General features: G+C 37.0%; 1 protein-coding gene across 1 annotated transcript in view; it reads left to right on the top strand.

The window, feature by feature from the left end:
- The window catches only part of LOC128885969 (ly6/PLAUR domain-containing protein 6-like), a 129,813-nt gene that overhangs the window by 100,317 nt on the left and 8,242 nt on the right, over window positions 1-21,254 (top strand). The window contains exons 2-4 of the mRNA XM_054140432.1: window positions 9,995-10,150; window positions 12,849-12,889; window positions 20,661-20,759. Of these exons, the coding sequence (XP_053996407.1) occupies window positions 10,006-10,150; window positions 12,849-12,889; window positions 20,661-20,759 (285 nt within the window). The 5' untranslated portion in view covers window positions 9,995-10,005. The remainder of the gene's footprint in view (window positions 1-9,994; window positions 10,151-12,848; window positions 12,890-20,660; window positions 20,760-21,254) is intronic.

Raw genomic sequence — 21,254 nt, 5'->3', positions numbered from 1 at the left:
ATGGTATTATGAAGAGTTTGGAAAATACGCAAATAATAAGATATTGTTTTTCGATACAATACAAATGATATGGAACATATTCAATTATTTAAATTGAAATAAAAATAATATAATTAAGCATACTTTAGGAATCTTTTTCTACATCTATATGATATTGAACAATTTTAATGCTTTTTCTACTAATAATATTCTACATAAATGAAAAAAATGGTTAAAAATTAACAATAAAAATTTTTTTTATTACTTCGACTGTCGATTATTATCGGTAAAAACGCTAACATTCCACAATTACTAGCAAATTGTAATACTTAAAAATAAAAATACTTAAAAAAAAGATCTGAGATTTTTTCCATCTGCGCGTACGATAATATTCTTTTAACGAGGACTATCAGTCTGATCATACTCATCCGAGATCAGCCAGAGTACAAACAGCTCTACTATCAGGAACAATCGGGAATCGAGCATTGTTTGTCGAAACGAGCAATGTGATTGCGCGATAATCGTCGAAAAACGAGATTAATCGCAACACGAATTTCAATATTTACCTCCAATCGGACGAGAAATTTCGATGGAAGTTTCAGCTGAGAGTCGATATCACCGATCCCACCGAGGCGGATTCCATCATCTGACACGGGTGACAGTCTATAAATTGCGATTTGATCGATGACCTTCGGAGGTAGTAATAACTGCGCGGCCGATGTTTGCTCGTGGGAGTTCGAAACCGTCACCGGTTATAGACCGCTAACCTGAACGGTCTCCGCACGAGCGGAAAGAGCAACCTAATTCCCAGCTGAGGTTTGGTCGAAGTAGGAAAATAAAAAGTTCTCCCGGTTACCCACTGGGAGAGGGCGCGGGGGGGGGGGGGGAGAGAAGAACAAAGAACGGTTCCTTATTACAACGGGGAAAAATCGTAGATTGCCGCTGTAAGCGCCATTGATTGGGCGAAATTAACTTTCATTGTATTTTCGCGTGACGAAAGTGTCCCTGAACGTTCGAGGAACCAAGAACCGAGCGCTCCATTATGCTATTTGAGTGCATGCGTTCGCCCCCGGGGATCTTCAACGTCAATTTTTACCTTTCACTTCTTTGCATTGTAGCTGATGGCGTAGCTAAGTTTTTGGAGTCCCCGGGGAAGGAAACGTTTCGCGCTGCTTACTTTTGTTCAAATAAAGTTTAATTAAACCGAGGATTTGCGGAAAGGTACTCGGGGATTCTGGGATCCAGATATTACAACATTATTATTACTATAATTTTATTACTGTATTATTGTTATAGCATAAGTATATACGAGGTGTGGCAATTAAATAATGAGACTGGTGTGAGAAATATGATTTATTGCAAATAAAGTTACATTTAACTTTTATCCCCTTCAACATACTCTCCTCCCCTATCCATACACCGCTGTATACGTGTCTTCCATTATTCAAAATAATGCTGTAGTTCATCAGTTGTTAGCCTCTTCAACAACTTTGCCGTTTTTATTTTTACATCTTCAACAGACTGACTGACTGGGTGCTTGAAGATCAAACCGTGAATCAAAAATACTACGAAGAAGTCCTAATCAAGCTGAGGGAAAGAGTAAGGAAGGAAAGACCGGATTTGTGGAAGAACGACTCATGGATTTTGCACCAGGACAACGCACCAGCCCACAATGCCCTATCTGTAAAGCAGTTTTTAGCGGACAAGCACATTCCTGTGGTTGATCATCCTCCGTATTCGCCAGATCTCGCACCGTGTGACTTCTACCTGTTCCCAAAAGTCAAAAGTGCATTGAAGGGAACACATTTTCAGTCTGTTGAAGATGTAAAAATAAAAACGGCAGAGTTGTTGAAGAGGCTAACAACTGATGCGCTACAGCATTGTTTTGAACAATGGAAGACACGTATGCAGCGGTGTATAGATAGGGGAGGAGAGTATGTTGAAGGGGATAAAAGTTAAATGTAACTTTATTTGCAATAAATCACATTTCTCACACCAGTCTCGTTATTTAATTGCCACACCTCGTATGTATATGTAGTAAATGTGTACAGTAAAGCATACATCGTTATAACTGTTATACTATAAAGTATTATACAACTCGAATTAAAAATAATAATAATAATAAATAATACAAGTATTATACAACAAATAATATTAAATACACTCTAGTTGTATCACGAGTCGTTATAAGTTTTAATTACTGATAAAGCTCACAATTTCGGTTTATTTAAAATTTAACAGTCGGCATTTCCTTTCTTAAACGCACGAAACCGACACGCTGTGTATCGGTATCATTCGGTAGTGAAAATGTACAATACTTTCATTGTTCGTCGTTAGTGAAAGCTGTGTCGTTTGAATATTCAATCACGTTTGTATTCAGAGTAGCAGAGTTCGAGTTATGATTTCAATAACGGGGTACGTAATGGCTACAGTTAACCTCTACAGATGGTGCGCTGAATAAAATGGTTCAGGGTTTAATGAAACAAGAGAAGTTTTTGATTAAATGTACATTATCATTAAAGATTGTTTCAGTCTCTTCTACAAAGTGACAAAACAAAATGTTTGAACTACTAGCTTCACCTTGTCGTTTGTCTTTAAAAGGATCTACCAAGATCTAATTGGCAATTTAAGAGCAAAATATTTGCATTGCGTGTATCATCTATCTGTTTACTATAGTGTAATAGGAGCTGCCTTTGCTTACACTCGGTTATGGTTCTGATGCTTCTTGCTGACGAGCCCCTAATTTACTAGAGTTCCTTGTAAAGGGTTCTTCAAAAGAAGCTTAAGAAGTCAGTATAGTTGTTGCGAACAATTATTATAACACGACATCATTACCTTTCACGTTTAATTTTAATCGTATCTACTTTCATTTGAAATAAAATCTTGATTATTGAATCTTAATTATTAAAAAATAAAATCTTGAAGACATTTAAAAAAAAAAACGTCTCTTGTAATACAGCAAACAGTAACATTTATTCATTGAAAAAAAAAAACAATACTTTATCGATCCTAAACAAAATATAGAGAAACATTTTTGACGTTAAATAAACACCTCGAAAATTCCTCTACTCGCCCACTGATGTCGTACAGCTAGTTCAGGTCTGGATAACAGCGCGATAAAACGTCGAATTCGGGCTCCCGATAAATGTATTTAGCAATACTACCGTGTCGGAATGGCCAGCAGCGTCGTGAATTCCAGGTCGAACGTGATTTATTAATGAACGTTCACGTTGTTTCCATTATTTCGATCGCAACAGGGCGCACCGATAAACCGTCGAATACGCGGTGTTCCCCTAAACGGGTCTGCCATAAAACGGGAGCGATCTAATTCCGGGAGAGGTCCAGATTTTATTGCAGGACACCATCTTAGAAGTTTACGTTCCACAGGAACGCCGGCTTCCTTTCCAGCGAGTTCAATCAAGATTCTTGGCGGTGCGGCATACTTGGTGTGACGCACGACGAACGTCGGGATCAAGTTTGACCCAGAGTAGAATCACTTCTACGCACACTTTGAGAGAAAGTTTTGATGCATGTGATACAAAATAAAATTATTTAGTTGCTCGTTTTAAATATACAGTGAATCACAGATGTATTGGTATTATGTCATTTGAGAATATATATAATTGATATTCTTTTGGAATGAATTTTGTAGGATTATTATTGATGCAAACTTATAACAGTATTAATATTAAAATCGTATAATTATAGGAGTGCCATCTTAATTATATCTTCAATATGAACTTTCTTGAAGAAGCCAAATTCCTTAATGCAACAAATATTGAGTCAGTCCCATAAATTTTTGTATATCATATAGAATAGTGGCTAAATTTGTAACTAAAAAAATAGAATAATAAGTATATATCTATTTTGTATTATATTATCGTTTGACGTTCTTCTCAACTTCACTCTTCTTCGCACCTGTTCTCTCTGTACTATGTAATTCATGTTGTCCAATTTCCACACTGACTTTCCATTTGTTATTTCACTTAATTTATTAATGTATCACCGTCTTTGCAAATCTTCTCAATCTACTCTCTAATAGTTACAGTCACAACAGCTTCGATCGATCCTTGAACGAAAAATGTTCTTCCAAACACTCGTACCGTGTAAACACTGTTTGCATTTTCTGTAAGACGTCAACAAGCAGCTTTTAAACCATCGGTGTGTTCGCACATGGACGAAGTAGCGATTTGACAGTTCGTTTGCATTTTATTGGTAATATCATACCAATGAAGTCTCACTCGGTTGGTGTCTCAGCGTTTTTGCTACGAGTACCACTTCTCTTTTCCTTTTACGATACCATATTTGTACACCCCGCGAAGAAATATCGTTCCGCCACTGGAGAGACATAAGAAGCGTGTGGGCATGCATGTCCCACAAATCTCACCTTTACCCGTGCACATGTATCGTGCAGCTGTAGTGATGGAACGATATTTCTTCGCCAAGTGTCGCAGGAAAAACATTGGAGCATCTAGTAAAGAAGAAATCCTTAATATCATTTTGCCAACGTGCGACATGCCGCGAGCATCCGAAAGATATTTTCGCATTGAATTTGAAATTGCTGAAGCTTTCGGAAGATGCAGTGGTATTGTGTAGAAGAAGGATAATTCGTTCTGTGAAAGAATCTAAAATAACAAGAAACGTGAAATAAGATTAAAAAAGAGTGTCATGGCTTTGTATAAAAAAATTCCAGCGTATGAAGCATAAAACGTCAACAAGAAATTGTTTTTAAAACAATTAATGAAATTGGTTAATAGTTATATGGATCAGTATTGCTATTATTCAATTGTTACTATTGCAAGCTTTCTTATTTGCACATTCGAACTGCACTGTGTCAGAGAAATTTTAGATTTGTTAGATAAGTGTAAGAAACATTCCTTCTGATATTAAAGATTACTATCTTGTTTTAATTTCAATAGTTTTCATTTTTTCGACCGTCACTTATCAGCAATGATGAATACAGTAAGGTTTATAGTAAGAATTTTCCACAAGGTGGTGGAGATATCAACACAAATATATGTAAATATATTTTATACCATTTTACTAGAAAACAAAACTCTAAATGCCATCCGGAAATTTATTCCCTCAGAAGAACCAACCTACCACTATACTCGAATTTATTTACTTAGCATGAATAATGCATTTATTTATACTGAAATTACGACGTTCTGTTGCTGAGATAAACCAGACCCAAGGAATAGGCGATAAAGGATTCGACATCCATCTCTGGAAGGTTAGGATTCGAACTGTTTTCCACTAGAATTGCGAGAAAGTCCAACTGCCACCCTTGAAGGAATATCAGATCTTGCCTATCTGCAATAGGATCTCAACATCCTCGATCGTCGTGAGTTTGATAGGACACAGGACTGCCAGTGATAGGTCAACCGACCCGTAGAATTGAGCCTTGATCTACCCCCGAAGAACTGGTAGACATCCCTGGCATGGAACTGGGATATCCATCGATTGACATGTCCAACGGTCGAGTGGATCAGTTTACCCGCGGCCGATTCTCGTGGACGACATGTTCGACTAGGATTTAAACCAAACGGGATTAATCCTGCCCTCTGAACGCGGTTAAACTCGACCCTGCGTCGTCTACGTATGTTCGTTTGGTTTTCCAATTAATTGGCTGCTGCCTCCAGCTTGTTAAAAGCGACGCGTTGGAAGATCACTCGCGCGTGAAAGGTGAGCCGCGTTTAGTGTTGTTTTTCAATTTAAAATTTAATCGGGCTGGAACCACAAAGATCTTCGCGTCCCAGAAATTAGCCTTGTCCCGTGTTTGTCTGGATCAGTGGTTCCCGTAATATTCGCAGGCTAATTTTCAGGAAACCAGAGAGAAATTCGAGCGAAACGCTCCGTCGCTACTCCGTAGAAAACAACCAGTAGAAAAATATCATTGTTATAGGGCTATCAAACAAAATTTGTAGCATCTCTATTTGTTTGTAAAGTTAAAGTTTGTTTGTCCATATTCATTTGAAACGTGTTCATCAATAAGATGATGCTATTAATAACACAGGTTACTTATTCACAATAATAATTTATTCATAATTATATTATAAATATAAATATATCAAACGTGTGATAAATATTTATGATATGTAAACATTTTTAAATCCACTTTTAATAGTTTGGAATTGAATTTTGAAGAGTCCTATTTCTTTTAACTTTTTTATTGGGGATCCTTATTACCCTCATTTTGGTCAGAATTTGTAAAATAATTTATTTAAAGAAACCATACTTTCACAAATTGTCTACTATTGTACGACCAATAGCCTTTTATAATACCGAAGAAATTCTCTGTTTTTAAACGTTTAACTGGAATGTATCCTTGAAACGAGAAGACCATTTTTAGTAAATAAATTCGAGTATAATGGTAAGTTAGCTCTTTTGAGGGAATAAATTTCCGGATGGCCTTTAGAGTTTTGAAACATTCTGTCAGCATTGCTCAAGTGTTAGAACAGCTTCGTCAGCTATAGAACCACGATTAAATTCAGTACAATAGCATACGTCATGATGTTCGTTTTTGTTAAAGCAATGCACCATACTTTTTCTACGATTGTTTTATTGAAACAGACCAGAAACGTACAAAATCACATAACAGAAAAAAAGCTGAAAGCTATCGAGTGATAGATAGCACAAAGCTGGTGGGCAATTTTTCGGTATAAAAATAAACCCACATGGCCTCACGGAGCCGATTCAATGCGAATAATGCGATCGACGTCCATCGGGCGATTCCTGTCCCGCGACAAGCTTACCAACCGATCAATGATGAAAACTGAATAGGAGCAGAGAGAAGTAGGTGAATTCGGTGATCTGAGAAATACGAGGATACTTTCGTATAATGGCCATTACCATTCGTCATTCCCGAAAAAGATTAAAGTTAGCTCGTGTTGGATCCAGCGATCCGGCGATAAAGGGGACGAGGTGATTCGAGAGCTCGTGAATTTCTTGGCGGACGTACGCGCTGGGATGCGGTCGAAATACTCGTGTTACCTCGGCCGTGATCTACCCAGAGAATTCACCTGGAAATTCTAACTATCGATTCGTCGCGATATAATCCCAAACGCCGACTGTCGGATGCCGTTTCCGGTGGCTAGCGAGGCTGCGCCCAACAATTGTTAACAGAAGTGTGTATTGAAAGGATCAGCCTTATCAAGCTGTTGATTGACGTTTCACATCAAAGTACATGAAACGGCCAGCGTAACCGACTGAAACGGTTATATTCATCGATCTGTATTCCATTGATTAAGTGGAACATGTCCGCTGGGATTCCCGCCGGCCGGATCCCGCTACGGTTTTAATCGATAGGATTATTCTCTTCCACGCTCGAACTCGCAATCCTGTCTACGATTGTCCGGCCGCGGAGCCTGTTATTGATCTAATTTCGTTCGCTTTTCGATCGAATTGTCGCCGTGCACGGTAACGAGGCAGATTCCTCGTAGAGGGGTCGAAAGTATTGGATTATTCCATACAAGGTGTGTCTAAAATAGATGGCGAAGATTTAGTATCCTGTTCTACTCGAGCTGGCGATGAGAAATGGTTATATAATTGTAGGTTCAAAAACTCTTGTTTATCGAGATATAAACACTTTTCATTCGCTACGAGATTTCTACGTGAACTGTTATGACGCGTACAATTATGAGCTCTATCGACAAGGTCTTCTGTTAGAAGTTAATATTTATAGTAGAGCAAGTGATACTGATATTGATCTTATCCTATTGCAGGACGTACCACTGACATTACGTTCTCCAATATGGTTTATGCATGATGGAGTTTCAGCCTATTTTAGGATGTACTCTTTTTTCTGTGTTGGATAATGCAATTGGATAAACTTCCTTTTTGTTAATATTCTTGTTACTTAAGGTCTTAAAAATAGTTTTGCCAAATTGTATTAACAAAAATCTAAAAATTATCAAAGTTATATTTGTTCATATCGTAGACCATCATGAAAAGCTGATTGAACAGGAAGATTTACAGAGTATCCTTTTATTTTGAGTTAAAAAAATGAATTGGTTCTTCTTTTAAAATCTTTCTATAGATCGCGAAAATTACGATATTGAGTGCCGCCATTTTGTCAATTTCACATTTTATCGGAAATGTTATAACCGTCCTTATTCTATTAATTGAATTATTGATCGAAACTTTAGTTGCAATTGAATTCCACTACAAATTAAAGGTTAATTGGAATTGGTAACTATCTAACTATCCTTTGAACGCAATGACATTCAAATGCAAGTGGAATGTCAGAATTCAGTTGCAATCACTGTCAATTTCAATAAAATTCAATTGCATATCAATAGCAATTAACCTTCAATTGCAATAAAATTGATTTGTCAATAACAATGACCCTCAAATTACAGTAAAATTCTGTTACAGTTGAAGTTTCGGAATCCAATTTCAAATACAAATTTAACTATCAATTAAAATTAACTTTCAATTGCATTTAAATTCAGTTGTCACTAGAACGAACCTTGATTTGCAATAAAATTTAATTGCATTGATGGATTGCCCCCAATTGCAATTAACACTGACCTAATTTACACTGGAACACTATAGAATCTCCATTCATAGACGAATTGCAATATGAACTAAAACAATTTTAATCCCCTTAACAAATAAATTTAATGTCTTAGTGCGACACATTCCTCGATTATTTTATTCAACGTCATCAAACAAAATGATAAAACGATAGTGACAAAATAGTCACAGATCGAAAAGAGATCGCGAAGGATTTCGTGTTTTCACGGTTCCCGAACCCAGTTTTCTTTTCGTGGAGCGTTAAAGCGGAGCGTCGCAGAAGGGGTACAGGTAATCAACTCTGGGAACATCTGTAACTGCCAGAGTCGAACGTAGCTTACCAGAGGCTAGCCCTTGCGGTCCTCGTGTTCTATGAGGATTTAAACTAGACGTAACCTCTCTCAACCGTCCCTCTGTAATTCCTGATCCGGATTTGAATTCTCCCGTATTCGTCGATCATGCCGGGCTTCTCTGCCGAAAGACGTTTCCCCGTGCCGCCCATCCGACCCGTCGTAAGCCATTTTCATTCCCTATAAGACGATAAATCCTCTGATCAACTGGCGCAAATTGGAATTCCAGGTATCTCGGGTTTGGAGCGCGGCGACATCGAGCACCATTTTTCCCATTGTTGGCTCGTCGATCCTACGGATCGCGCGACGTCGTTCGACGGAACACCGTGATCGTTGATTCTTTATTCGGCCATTTTTTAATCCGGTCTGCCGTATCGCCCAAGCCGATCGTGCCAGCGATAAGTCATGCATCGAAGCGTGATAAGAATAATTTACCGGGCTGCGCGATAATCCTCTGACGCACGATGTCCATTTTTTCCTCCCTCCTGCGCGCGATATCGACGAATTACGATCCCGCTGAAAATCGATGGCTCGAATCACGGAGACGATGTTTTATAAAGGGTCGCGTGACTGCGATAAACCTGTAATTGCGATCACCTTCTACTATTTCATTTTCTTCGCGGAAAATGATTTTCCCCGTTCTTTTATCGACAAAATTTTCTTTAAAATGATTTAGCTTATAACTAATAAAAGAAACATGTATTTTAACACTTACCAAAAATAAGAAAATATCTGGTTTAGAATAAAAATACATATCAGTACCGTCAATATTTCATACGAATTATAAATTGTTTTCGAAAAGTCTTTAGGATTTTATTCTTTAATCAAACATAAATAGTATTGAATATATTCAACTATTTATTCGAAATAAAAGTATGCACGGTTTCGATTGAATACAAAATATACCATAAATATTTATCACGGTTAAATGCCTATCACAACCACGTTGACAAGCGTATTTTATTATTAAAAAAACAAAATCCTGAAGTTCTTTTTGGAAAAACCTACCAGTTCATCGCGGTAGAATCGCCGTTTTGAACCACCGAACGCGTTACCACGGTGTCGTTCGAGCGGCCGATTCTAAGCTGACCGCGTGAAAGGCACTGAAGTCAATTACGTAACGCAATGCCTCGTTTCTGTCGTTTCAGAGATGTGAGGAATGATCACGTGGGTGATGGTCGGGCTGCTCCTGGCTGCGGAAACTTGCGGCAGAAACGTCCTCTCCGGAAACGGAAACGGGAAGGAGGAGACCAAGCAGAAGGACGACTTGAAGGGAGTCACCGCGGACGAGGAGGACATCTACCGTGGGTATCGGTTGACGGAGAAAGAGAGAATCGAGGTAGAAGGGATCGAGAAAGGGCGGAAGGAGGCAAACAGATCTATGATTTACTCCAAGTAACTCGAGTAGCTTATCCCAGCCCCCTCGAATCCTGCAATTGAACCCCACTAATCCTCTATCCTTGCCTTCTGCAGCTTACTGATCTCACCGGCCACTTTAACTCTTTCTCCTTTCCTGCGCCGTGTCCCTACAAATCATTTTATGATCTACACACCCGACTCGTAACATACTGTTGTGAAATATCGCCGGGCATGTCGCTGCCAAGCTTCTTAAAGCGTCGTCTCCCGATAAGTAGTTAAGGTCTCGTTTAAACCAAGCACTGGTCTTTCGTCAAGCCAGTCACGTAACCACGGGATGCGCGAGGACACGCTCCGACTACCCCGAAATGGTTCCCACGCGATTTCACCCACTGCACTTGGGGAAATAAGAGGACTTGTTTGCACATCCCCTTCATTATCGGATTGTTCAGGACGAAACGCTTCTGTATAGACCGAATCTGACTGAAACTGAAGTGAGGCATCTTTTTCACGACTTTTGAGAAAATAATGGGTGTTCATAAAACATCCGAGGTCTTTTATTAGTTACTTGATAATATCGAACAATTTCTTTCATACAGATTATGGCAAAATTATTTGCCAGAAGCACATTTTTTCTTTCAACGTTTACTACTTTTTCAATTTATGTCCGATCTACCGTCTCTGGTTGAAAAACGAGAGAAATATATTACCATTTTAAAGCTTGATGCTTCGGCTCTCAAATCCTATTGAACGATTTTCTCGACGATGCTTTTCCAAGCAGTGGCAATACTTCAAAGCCGATCATGTCAAATCGTTTTAAATTCTTCAAGTTTGAAATCACGAATAGAGTTTGCCAAATTACTTTCACGACTTTTATCAGCTGAAAGAGACTTATCATTTTTTAACTTTTCCGTCTATACAAATCCAGAAGTGGAATGTTTAAACTTCGGATTTAACTTCAAAATAGAACAATGTTAAACAATTTTGAGAAAATCAGCATGAAAATGATGCAACTGTTTAAAATTTGAAAAATTCAGGTTCCATGCTTCAGAATGATTTTTACGTCGTTGAGAAACTATTCTCAACAGAATTACAGAAGTTCACCATTTTTCAACCGATTACAGAGCGATTGCTTAATAGTGTGCAGGAATGTATTTAAAATGTGCTACGTTTTACCAAACGAAAAAGTTCCAATTGTTAAAGTCTTCGGCTACGTCATTTCAACCATTTCCTCTGGAGTACGCTACTCCAAAGGAAAGAGCCAGTGAAAACAGCAACTAAAGATTTTTCAACTGTCGACAGCGCCCGTATAATGAGGTTATTTGATCGTTGGGGAAAATGTCAAGCATCGCGCAGGAGCTATTTCGATGGAATATATAAAGTTTCAAAGACGTAACGGGCCTTTGAAGTTCGATTGAAAATAAAGAACGACATTTCGCTTCCATCGACCTAATAGATCCCGGGAACTGCATTTATTTCGCTTCCTCTACGAGAAAGGGAACGTTCATCGCGAGAAAATTGTCACACAGTGGGGCAATCATTCAAAAAATCAGCCAAAAATAGAAAAATGAAATTTGAACATTTTCGGATACAATATAGTACTTGAGGATCTACTGCACCAGAATCAAATATTATTAAAAATTAGTCACGTGTTAAATCACTCTGTAGCTGTGGAATTCATTTTATATTATATTTCCTTTGTGTTACTTTACTTTTTAATGGAAATTTATAATAAATTGTACGTGACTTATACGTCAAAGGCAAAAGTAACATATAAAAGCATATATCAATTTGTCAAAATATATCAAAATAATTATAAAAGTTTATTTTAATATTGAGTTAGCTGTTATCTAGGAAGATTTTTGTTCATAATTCACAAAAACTGTATGTCAAGAAAGCTCTTATACATAAACTTTCTGAAACAAAATTAAACGGTGTTCAATTAAACTGAGCAAAACAAAATCAAGCTGATGAAAATGGAATGAAATTCTATCAAATTGAACAAATCTCATCAACACTGAACAGGACTACAAAATACTGAAAAAAATTGAACAGACCTAAATAACACTAAATGGAACCGAACGAGACTAAACGAAATTAAATAAAATTAAATAAACGTGAAATTAATCAACGCTAAATCAAATTGAACAAAACTGAACGCACCTGACCAAAATTAATCAACATTGAATAGAAATGAAAAAACTGAGCCAAATTGAACAAGATTGATGCAAACCGCTAGCTTGAGACAGCTTTCGAGGCGTGTGTCGCTGCCCTACTGTGCCTGGTCCACTTTGTGTTGGCTCGCTCGTAGCTCAAAGCGACCAAGAACTACTTCAATTCGAGCGTCGAAAGTATTAATTACGATGGCTTACTAGGGCGCAATGTGTCTGGCGTGGCCCCGGTTAACGATGCGTTCCAAGGAGGAACGCTTTGTCGTTCGACCCGACGCGCGACGTTGTGAGTTCCATTCGACGGGACAATCCATTTTCCTCCGGACGTTAAATGTACGGCGCGCAGAATTATATCGAACGAACGCCTAAGCGTGTTTAATTGTTACCACTCTCCGCCCTTTGTCTCCTACTTGAGCCAGCCCGGGCGTCTCTGAAACCCTATTACTCACTCCAACGTTCCTCTGTTGTGTTCCAGGTCTAACGTGCTACACTTGCGTCAACGTCAGCGATAACCAGGTATCGAGGAGTCCATTAAACGCTCTCTTAAGAGTCTGTAATGCCTGTATCGTGCCGGGTCCAGCCGCAATTTCGTTTAGCCCCGAGGATCGTTTCGCCATCGATCTTCACTTATTTTCGCAAACTCCGCTTCCGCGTTTGGCCCGGCTTGCGCGCCCAACCCCTTATCCTTCCTTCTTCCCTTAACTTTTCGCCACTCCGGTAGTCGTGGCTGAATTGCCAATATCTGGCGATGGGACTGAGGCCTTGTACGATTTACTGTCGATTTTTGCGGATTGTTGGTTTCGCGACGGGACGAACACCAGCAGCTGGCACTATCCTAAATGAAATTAATTTAAATTTCATTTACATATGTTCTTGATTCAGCATTTAAATTTAAGTGATCGAGATAAATCGTTTTATCGCATTCACTGCCAGGCAAATTTAAAGCGCTGTGCCTTGGGCGCCAAGATTTAATACAGATGTGTAATGTAGGTTATTTTGGTAATAAAAAGTGGTATTAAATTTATTGTTTTAAAAAGAAAATTTACTTCAATTGCAATTGAAATTTCAGAATTCTATTTCAATTAAAAATTTAACCATGGAAATTAACTTTCAATTGCACTAAAATTCAGTTGTCACTAGAATCGACCAAAATTCTCTTGCAATAATTCGTGACTCAAAAGGCTATAAATTTATCTCTGGAGTAATTGCAATACATTTGAACTGGAAGGCATCTCGTAGTTGACACTGAATGTTTTGAGTAAGTAAAACATGGCAGTAGTGATTTTACTAACACTAGCGACTAAAAAGTGACGTCATTAATACTGTATCCTAAATCAATTTAATGTAAATATAACTTGAATATTTTTTACTTAAGACTTATTTAATATCAAAATGAAGCCAGAAATAGAGATCATACCGCGAAGGGTTACGAACCTTGGCCATTTTTTAAATATATCTCTCGTATCTCAAAATGTAGGAAGACTCATACCATTTTCATAATGAACGGCTTCTATGTAACGTTTTGTGTGGTTCCGAGTTAGACCCGGATTCTCGCATAGAATAGGTAGACGCATCGTTTGGTACACAAATGACACATGTTCAACGTCCCTTTCCATGTTAATCTATTCAGGACTAGCGTCATGCATTTCCACTAGACGAACCAGGATGAGCGTCGTATATTTGGGCTGGCCGTCTAGTGTAAATGTGCGGTGTCCACGCCGAATGAGTTACACAGGCCCTCAAAGTTTTAAGTCAACGCAGAAACGACATTTGTGAAAATGTATGCATCGTTTCTGCAGTAAAAGGAACTTTTGTTTTGACCTGTTTTAGAATCAGCCGTTTATCGCAACATTTATATTATCGTCAAGAGGATATTCTAGTTTGGAATTTTCAGAAAGTCTATCTCTTTCGCTTATATTAAAAAAGAACTTCAGTTACTTAAAGAAAATACATAACACGAATAGGATATTCATGTTTCCCAACAATTAACATTTTTCACGTATGCCATTTTTTAAATATCCCATTCATATGTGCATAATATTATTTCAGAGGTACCATAGCAGTACATAATCGAAACAAGCAGTCTATTTAATTTTCACTCTATGCACAATGGTATGAATGTGATTGTGTTATCTTTATTTTACATTAATTAACTAATAGCCATGTGTATTCAACTGAATAGAAACTCATGTGTTAAAATTATTGTGTATATCAGTTTGTACACACACATTTCCCATTTAATAATGTTTGCACGCGTATCGAGAACACTGTATCGATTTTCTATGGTATATTGTGAACTCAGGGGAGGTCTATCAACTTTGCCGTAGACTTTTATTATAAGAACAGTCGATGTAAAGCTTGGTGCGAGGGTTGCTAACGCCCCGATGCTAATTCCAACTTAAGCATCCCTTGTACATAAAGGTTTACTCGAAATTGTTGGAATATCGTTTAACTCTGATAGTAACTACCGAAATTGCAAATAAGTATTAATAATTAACTTCCATATGACTGATAGACTGACTTGACTGATAAATCAACGTCAATTCGGAGTTTATGTATTTTAAACAATATAGTTACCGAAGAGGTTTATGTAATTATTCCAATTATTACTTTAAGGCGCGCTACAAATACGTTGATTCAACCTAGACTTTCCAAAGAACGTTGGCATTTGTGAACCAAAACATCTGTCTGCAGTTGCTTCTCGATAGTGACGAGACGAGATTTCTACGATCTCGATCTTCATCTCGAAAAGTCTCGAAACATGCATATCGATCTCGATCTCGATCGAGATTTGTCTCGTCTCGTGCGCATCACTATTTTTCGACGATCTAGTGGTGCTCTTAAATTGGAGCAATGTCGACGTGCACTTATGCTAAAATGGCGGACATGCATTTAATGCACGGTCGAGCGGATGACAATGAAAGCGAAGTACGTCGTCTGGACCAGGGACACTTTTCACAGGAGCTTTGCAGCAACCCCAAATCATCCCTTTCACCTCGCTCGAATCGGTTAAATTTTCATTCTTGAATCGGAGATTTATTTGGTCGTAATCGGGCGTGAAAAATACGAAATGGACTTGAAAATTAAGGAGACACTCTTTTTTCTGAGTCAAAAAGTTGAAATTTGTTTATATACTTAATGTTTAATATTTAAAAGATATTTAAAATATTTCTACCGAATCATGTTGAATATACTCCAAAATTGGAATAGTTGTAACTAGCCTATGAATATTTATGCATTTATGGCAAATGAAAATATGAGTAAATGTATCTGAATTTTCATCTTTAATTTTGAAACTATGATAACAATGCCATGGAATTCAAATACTGAGTGAATTGTACAGTGATGTGCAGTCAGTTAAAACGTTTATTCTGTTATGCAAAATTTGTTTAACACATCCGCCATCGCCATTCAATTGGAAAACCGTCGAATGCAAAACCAAGCTACATTAATAGTAATGTTGTTTAATGTCGTGTGCGATGTTGCCTATCTACCAATAAAACGTATTCGATAGATTAACTGAATAGTTTGAATATTATGTCTCACGTGATGTGACACAGTTCATTAATTTATATGGACATAAAACATCATCACTGTCACGTATATGCGATATTAGTCTATCGCGAAAATCGGATTGTGACACATATGCGACATTTGGTGGTGAACGCGCTAATTTTGATATTATTGTTATAATTTTCAACTACCTCGTCAGCCTGTCACACTATACCTTAAAAGATAATGAAAATATATTATACATAAAATTTAAGTAATTCATTTAAAATAGTATCAGTGACGTTTCCGATTAATATGAGTAATCATTACTGTTAAATATTTGGTTCATTTTTTTTTCTATAAAAATTACGATATCAATTATACAATGACGTTGAAATCAACTATATCTTGTAAATAAATCGCTATACAGAATTTTCATTCCTCATCTATTATTTCAATAAAATTTTCACGAATTTGCGATCTTGAATTTTTTAAGCTGATTTGATTCAACGATTATTCGTTTTTTTAGCACAATGGCAAAATTTAACAAATTGAAGTTTTCAGGTACACAATATTTTTTAGGACATTTCAATGTTCTCCAACAACGCTCCATTTTTCCTGAAAATAGAAGTTGTTCCTTTTTGCGATACATAGCGTAGGTCAATTGATTTTGGCTCCACTATGGATGTAACGTATCGCTACTAACAAGGACAGGCAGAGAACACAAAAATTCAGAAAATTTGGAAACATTGCACGCAAGTAAAATTGTTCGTCTATAACTGAGCTGCATTTTTCGCTGATGTCATAGTACGGTTTGGGGATATAAAATCATACCCCGAGAAAAAAATGTAGATTTCTCTTTTTCGCAAAAAAGATGCAGAATATCTCTTTTTCAAGGATCAAGTTTGTCAAATTATCCTTATAATTAGACTTTATTAATTCAAGCAGATAAACTTTTACACAATCTTTCTTTATAAATGCAATCAATTTATGTGTTCGATTTTATTTACTGAACTCTGTTACTGGAGGCAACTTGAAAAGTATGCAATTTTCAATAATTACTTGTACGCAGTTTATTTCTAAAATATGCAATCTCTTTTGAAAGTTTTCTTGGATATTCCTACCTCGAGGTTGTACAATGACTTCACGAAAACAAAAGAGAAATATCTGTATAGTTTTCAAAGAAAGGAGTTTGCACCTTCAATGTGTATTGTTATGGCATGTGTACTTTACTTACATACAATATTCCAACATTTTCTAAGTTTCCAAATTCTTGAACACCTCTTTGAGACCAAGAATTAACGTTGAAACTTTAATACTCTTCCTTGCAAGCAAGTCAAGAATTTAAAGTTTTGGATCGCTTTGAAATTGTCTGAAAACTTAAATAGTGTCCAAAATCTTGGGCATAATGAGAGTCTTGGAAGTCTTGACTGCCATGAAGATATTTAAACTTCTGGCAATGATAACCTTGTTGTTAACGATACAACTAGATTAAAAGATGACGTTGTGATAATGAAACCTTGTTTCTAGATTTCTTTTAAGTTCTTTATACTTTCTTCTACTTCTTCGCCAAAACCTCGCGCGACTCCGAGATGGAGTGGTGGATCTTATTTTACCCTCCTATCACTACGAGCTATTCTGCTTTTAACCCTTCGCATATAGCATGAATTCTTTTGGAAAGACGTGTATATTAAAATTTATTTTATAATGTGTATCATTAATGCTTATCCATGTCCTACTGTATAATTCTTTTCGCAAGTAAAAAATATTTAATATTTTAGTGAATTAAGAATTTTAAGAAATTCAACATTTCTGAAGCATTCGATACATCCAGAAGTTATTTCATTTTCAAAACATTTGATAGAATAAAAATTTCCCAAATATTTGATACTCTGAATTTATTTCATTTTCAAAACATTTGATAGAATAAAAATTTCCCAAATATTCGATACTCTGAATTCATTACATTTTCAAAACATTTGATAGAATACAAATTTTCCAAACATTCGATATACCAAGAATTTATTAAATTATCAAAACAATCGATAGGATCAGTCTTGCAAAGTATTTCGAGGGCTCTCCAATTTTATTTCTTAACTCAAGATGTCTTGAGACGATTTGACTTCCATCGTTACCAAGAACTATCCTAAAGGAAAGGAAAGATCAACTTGAAAGGAAATGTGATACCATAAGACCCTTAAGTCGACTGAATAGAACGTCTGACCCAGTACAACTCTCAACTCCTACTACGTATACATTCACCATAATCTTCGTCGCTCTGTATCGATGATTAGTATCGTATCAATACATCAGTTGTTACCGAATCCGTAACTAATCAGCGCCAACGATCCCCGTAATATACGTTTAATGCCATAATACAATTATCAGGAATTAATACGAATCAGCATTAATGCACATAGTCTCGCTATCGATTCTATTAATCACTTAAAAGGATACTCATTCCTTTTTTATCTCGAAACAAATATTCTTTTATATTCTTACTGCTTTAGGTTCTTAAAATATTCCTACCCAATTCAATTTAAAAAATTATAGTCACTTACAGAATCATCCTTCTAGGTTGATCGAACAAAACACTTGAAGGGGATACTCTTTTTTCTCTATATTAAAAAATAGATCTTAATTATATTTCCGTTATTTAAATACTTAAAAATATTTGCATGAAATAATATTAAACAAATTCAACCCACGCCTTATAAACTTGATGGGAGTTCGAAAGATAATAATGACCTCAACTGACCTCAAATTTACAAATTATGTACAGACTGTCTCTCAGTCAGTTCCTTACAATATTATTTTTGATTTTAGTATAAGCACTCATGCTGTGTATATTTCATGCAAGAAAGAGAAACCTTCCCAATCGGTTGACAATGTGTTAAATAAGAAAATCTTAAAAGCTTCCCCTGGAACATCGAATTAATCCCATTGCTATCCAATATCTGTCCATTTGGTGATTCTTCTATCCAACATGGACGACTCTCAGGGCTATCGTTAACCCAGTAGTCGCTTTCTACTTTTTTCCTTTGCTCTTTTCCTTTCCTTGAGTTCCTATACTCTGTACAAGGGAAGTTTGCAACAGCGATACAGTTGTCGCGAGCGTTCGACTGGAAGAAACCAGTTCCCGGATACTCTTTACCTGCAGAATTTTCGGAACTCTAACGGTTCGTTCCCCTTGATCTAGTCGCGGCAAAGTACGGGCATCCAGTTTTCTTCTCTTTAACGAAACCCATTCGTAAAATTCTTTTCCTCCTCCCACAGACATTCCAGGATTCCTTAAGATTGCGATGGAACCGATACGAAATGATTACGTACTGATAATATTCAAGCAATTGCATTGGATTTCTCTATACATGGAAATTAGACTAAATAATTCAAGTCTCTACTTGAATACCTCTAAACGCAGATTCATATTAAGATTTGATTGCATTTCAAGACCACTTATCAATTGAATTCTGTTATAATTAGATATGAATAAATGAATATTCCAAATCATTATATCATTCTCATGATAAAACGCATGGTTTTAATGCAATAATCGAAATTAATCCTTGATTACAGTGGTTTATTTGAATAATTTCCAATCGTTAAAATTTATCATATCCACTTCAAAACTTAATACTAATATTTTCTAGTATTACTTTATCACTTCCCTACATTTAAAATTGTTGATGAATATATTAACGTAAAATGTCTATACATCCACGTTCGCAAACAAGGTATCGTTCAGTGAAATGCCAAATTATTTAAAAAGCTTTCGTACGAACGCAAGTTTGCTTCATATGATTGGAGCAAATTACCCTTGTGTGGAATCTCCTTTGGAAAAGCCACAAGTTGGCAGCTATCAGTTTAATTCGATTATGGTCGACGCTAATCTGAAAATACGTACACGCAGACATCGAACGTTCCGACAAGAGTTTCGCCTTTGTAAAATTACTCTCTAGCTGAAAGTTACAATGCATTCTGCATTTAGCGAATACGCGAACGTGCTTTGGTGAATGTTCCGGAAACAGTCGGACGGCACGTAGGTGGTACGCTAAACAATATCCTAATCGTGTTGCGCCGAATTACGAAACTCTTGATACTGTAGATCGACGAATATCGTTAATGTGGAAAAGCGATACCGAGAGTTGTGGATAAAGGGATTCTCCGTTGTATAGGCACTGTAGGAATAGAAAAATATTGTATATCAATAGCCCGAAGCAAGCACGAAATGTTTATCAATATGTTTATCACATCGTTTCGAAACAGTCCAAAAGTTTCTTCTTAGCGGAGTTCTTTTATCTTTAACCAAAGTGAATCACCTTATGCATTTAAATAATATTTCTATTCACTACTCTCGGTCGAAAACTTGCTATAGGAAACAGGTGACACCTGAAAAATTTCTGTGTGAAATGATAGGGAAAAATTACCAAATGTACTTTAAAATATACGTAAAATATTCTCAAAGTTAAAAAAGAAATTAAATCAATTTTCATTTGTAAAACTAATGAACACGTGATGTTTGGCCATCTAGTGTGGTTTTCCTTCATAAGTGTACACCACGATTACGTTATTAAGAAACGAAATCCAGAAACCTCTTTTATAGAAGCCCTCAGTTTAATATAAAAAGGTATTTGGTTATCTGGAATCGATAGTATCAGTATGGCGTTAGTCCCATCGCTGGCGTTGGTGCGGGCCACGCGATCACGCGGAATATAAATGGTCGTCTGTGTCAACTGTCTACTAAAATTCCTACTAACCAGCGCCTATTTGTTTTTCTCTGTCTCTCTGTCCGCAGATGTGCAACGAATGGGCGATAGACACACCGTGTCCGGCGGGTGGCCGAGACTTTTGCAGATCGCTGCACATTTTGGACAGCAAAGGAAACAGCGTCTTGGCAAGCAAACTTTTTTCTCCACAATTGACCCTCCGATCGAGGCGGAAGGAACGGCACGATAAGCTCGCCGGTTGCCAAGAAATATTTAGAATCGTGGCCCAGAATACCGTCTCGATACCTCGTTGCAACGAGTTGGAACGCAAATTCTGTGTTCATTCGTGTCGCGATTTCACGGGAACGGGAATACGTAATTGAAGTGGAATTAATTATCGACGCAATTTTCCTGTTTCACGATATTATTACCCGTGTAATTATTCCTCGAACAATCAACAGTTCCAGATATAAATTGGAAGATGAATCACGAAATGATTAAAAAAAAAAAATTTGTCCGTAATTTTTACATTTTCTGTCCTCAATTGTGGATCCCAGGTCTGAAAGAGTTAACCACGTCCCCTTAAATTGGACATCCGTGTGCAATGGGTTCAAATAGCGAAGATATTCGAGATGGGCATAATTATCGAACGAACCTCTATAAATTTCAACGGTTCGAGCATT

This window comes from Hylaeus anthracinus, unplaced genomic scaffold (genome assembly GCF_026225885.1).
Source record: "Hylaeus anthracinus isolate JK02 unplaced genomic scaffold, UHH_iyHylAnth1.0_haploid 11982, whole genome shotgun sequence".
NCBI lineage: Eukaryota > Metazoa > Arthropoda > Insecta > Hymenoptera > Colletidae > Hylaeus > Hylaeus anthracinus.
Note: the sequence above shows the minus strand (reverse complement) of the source record. Positions and strands in the feature narration are given on the sequence as shown.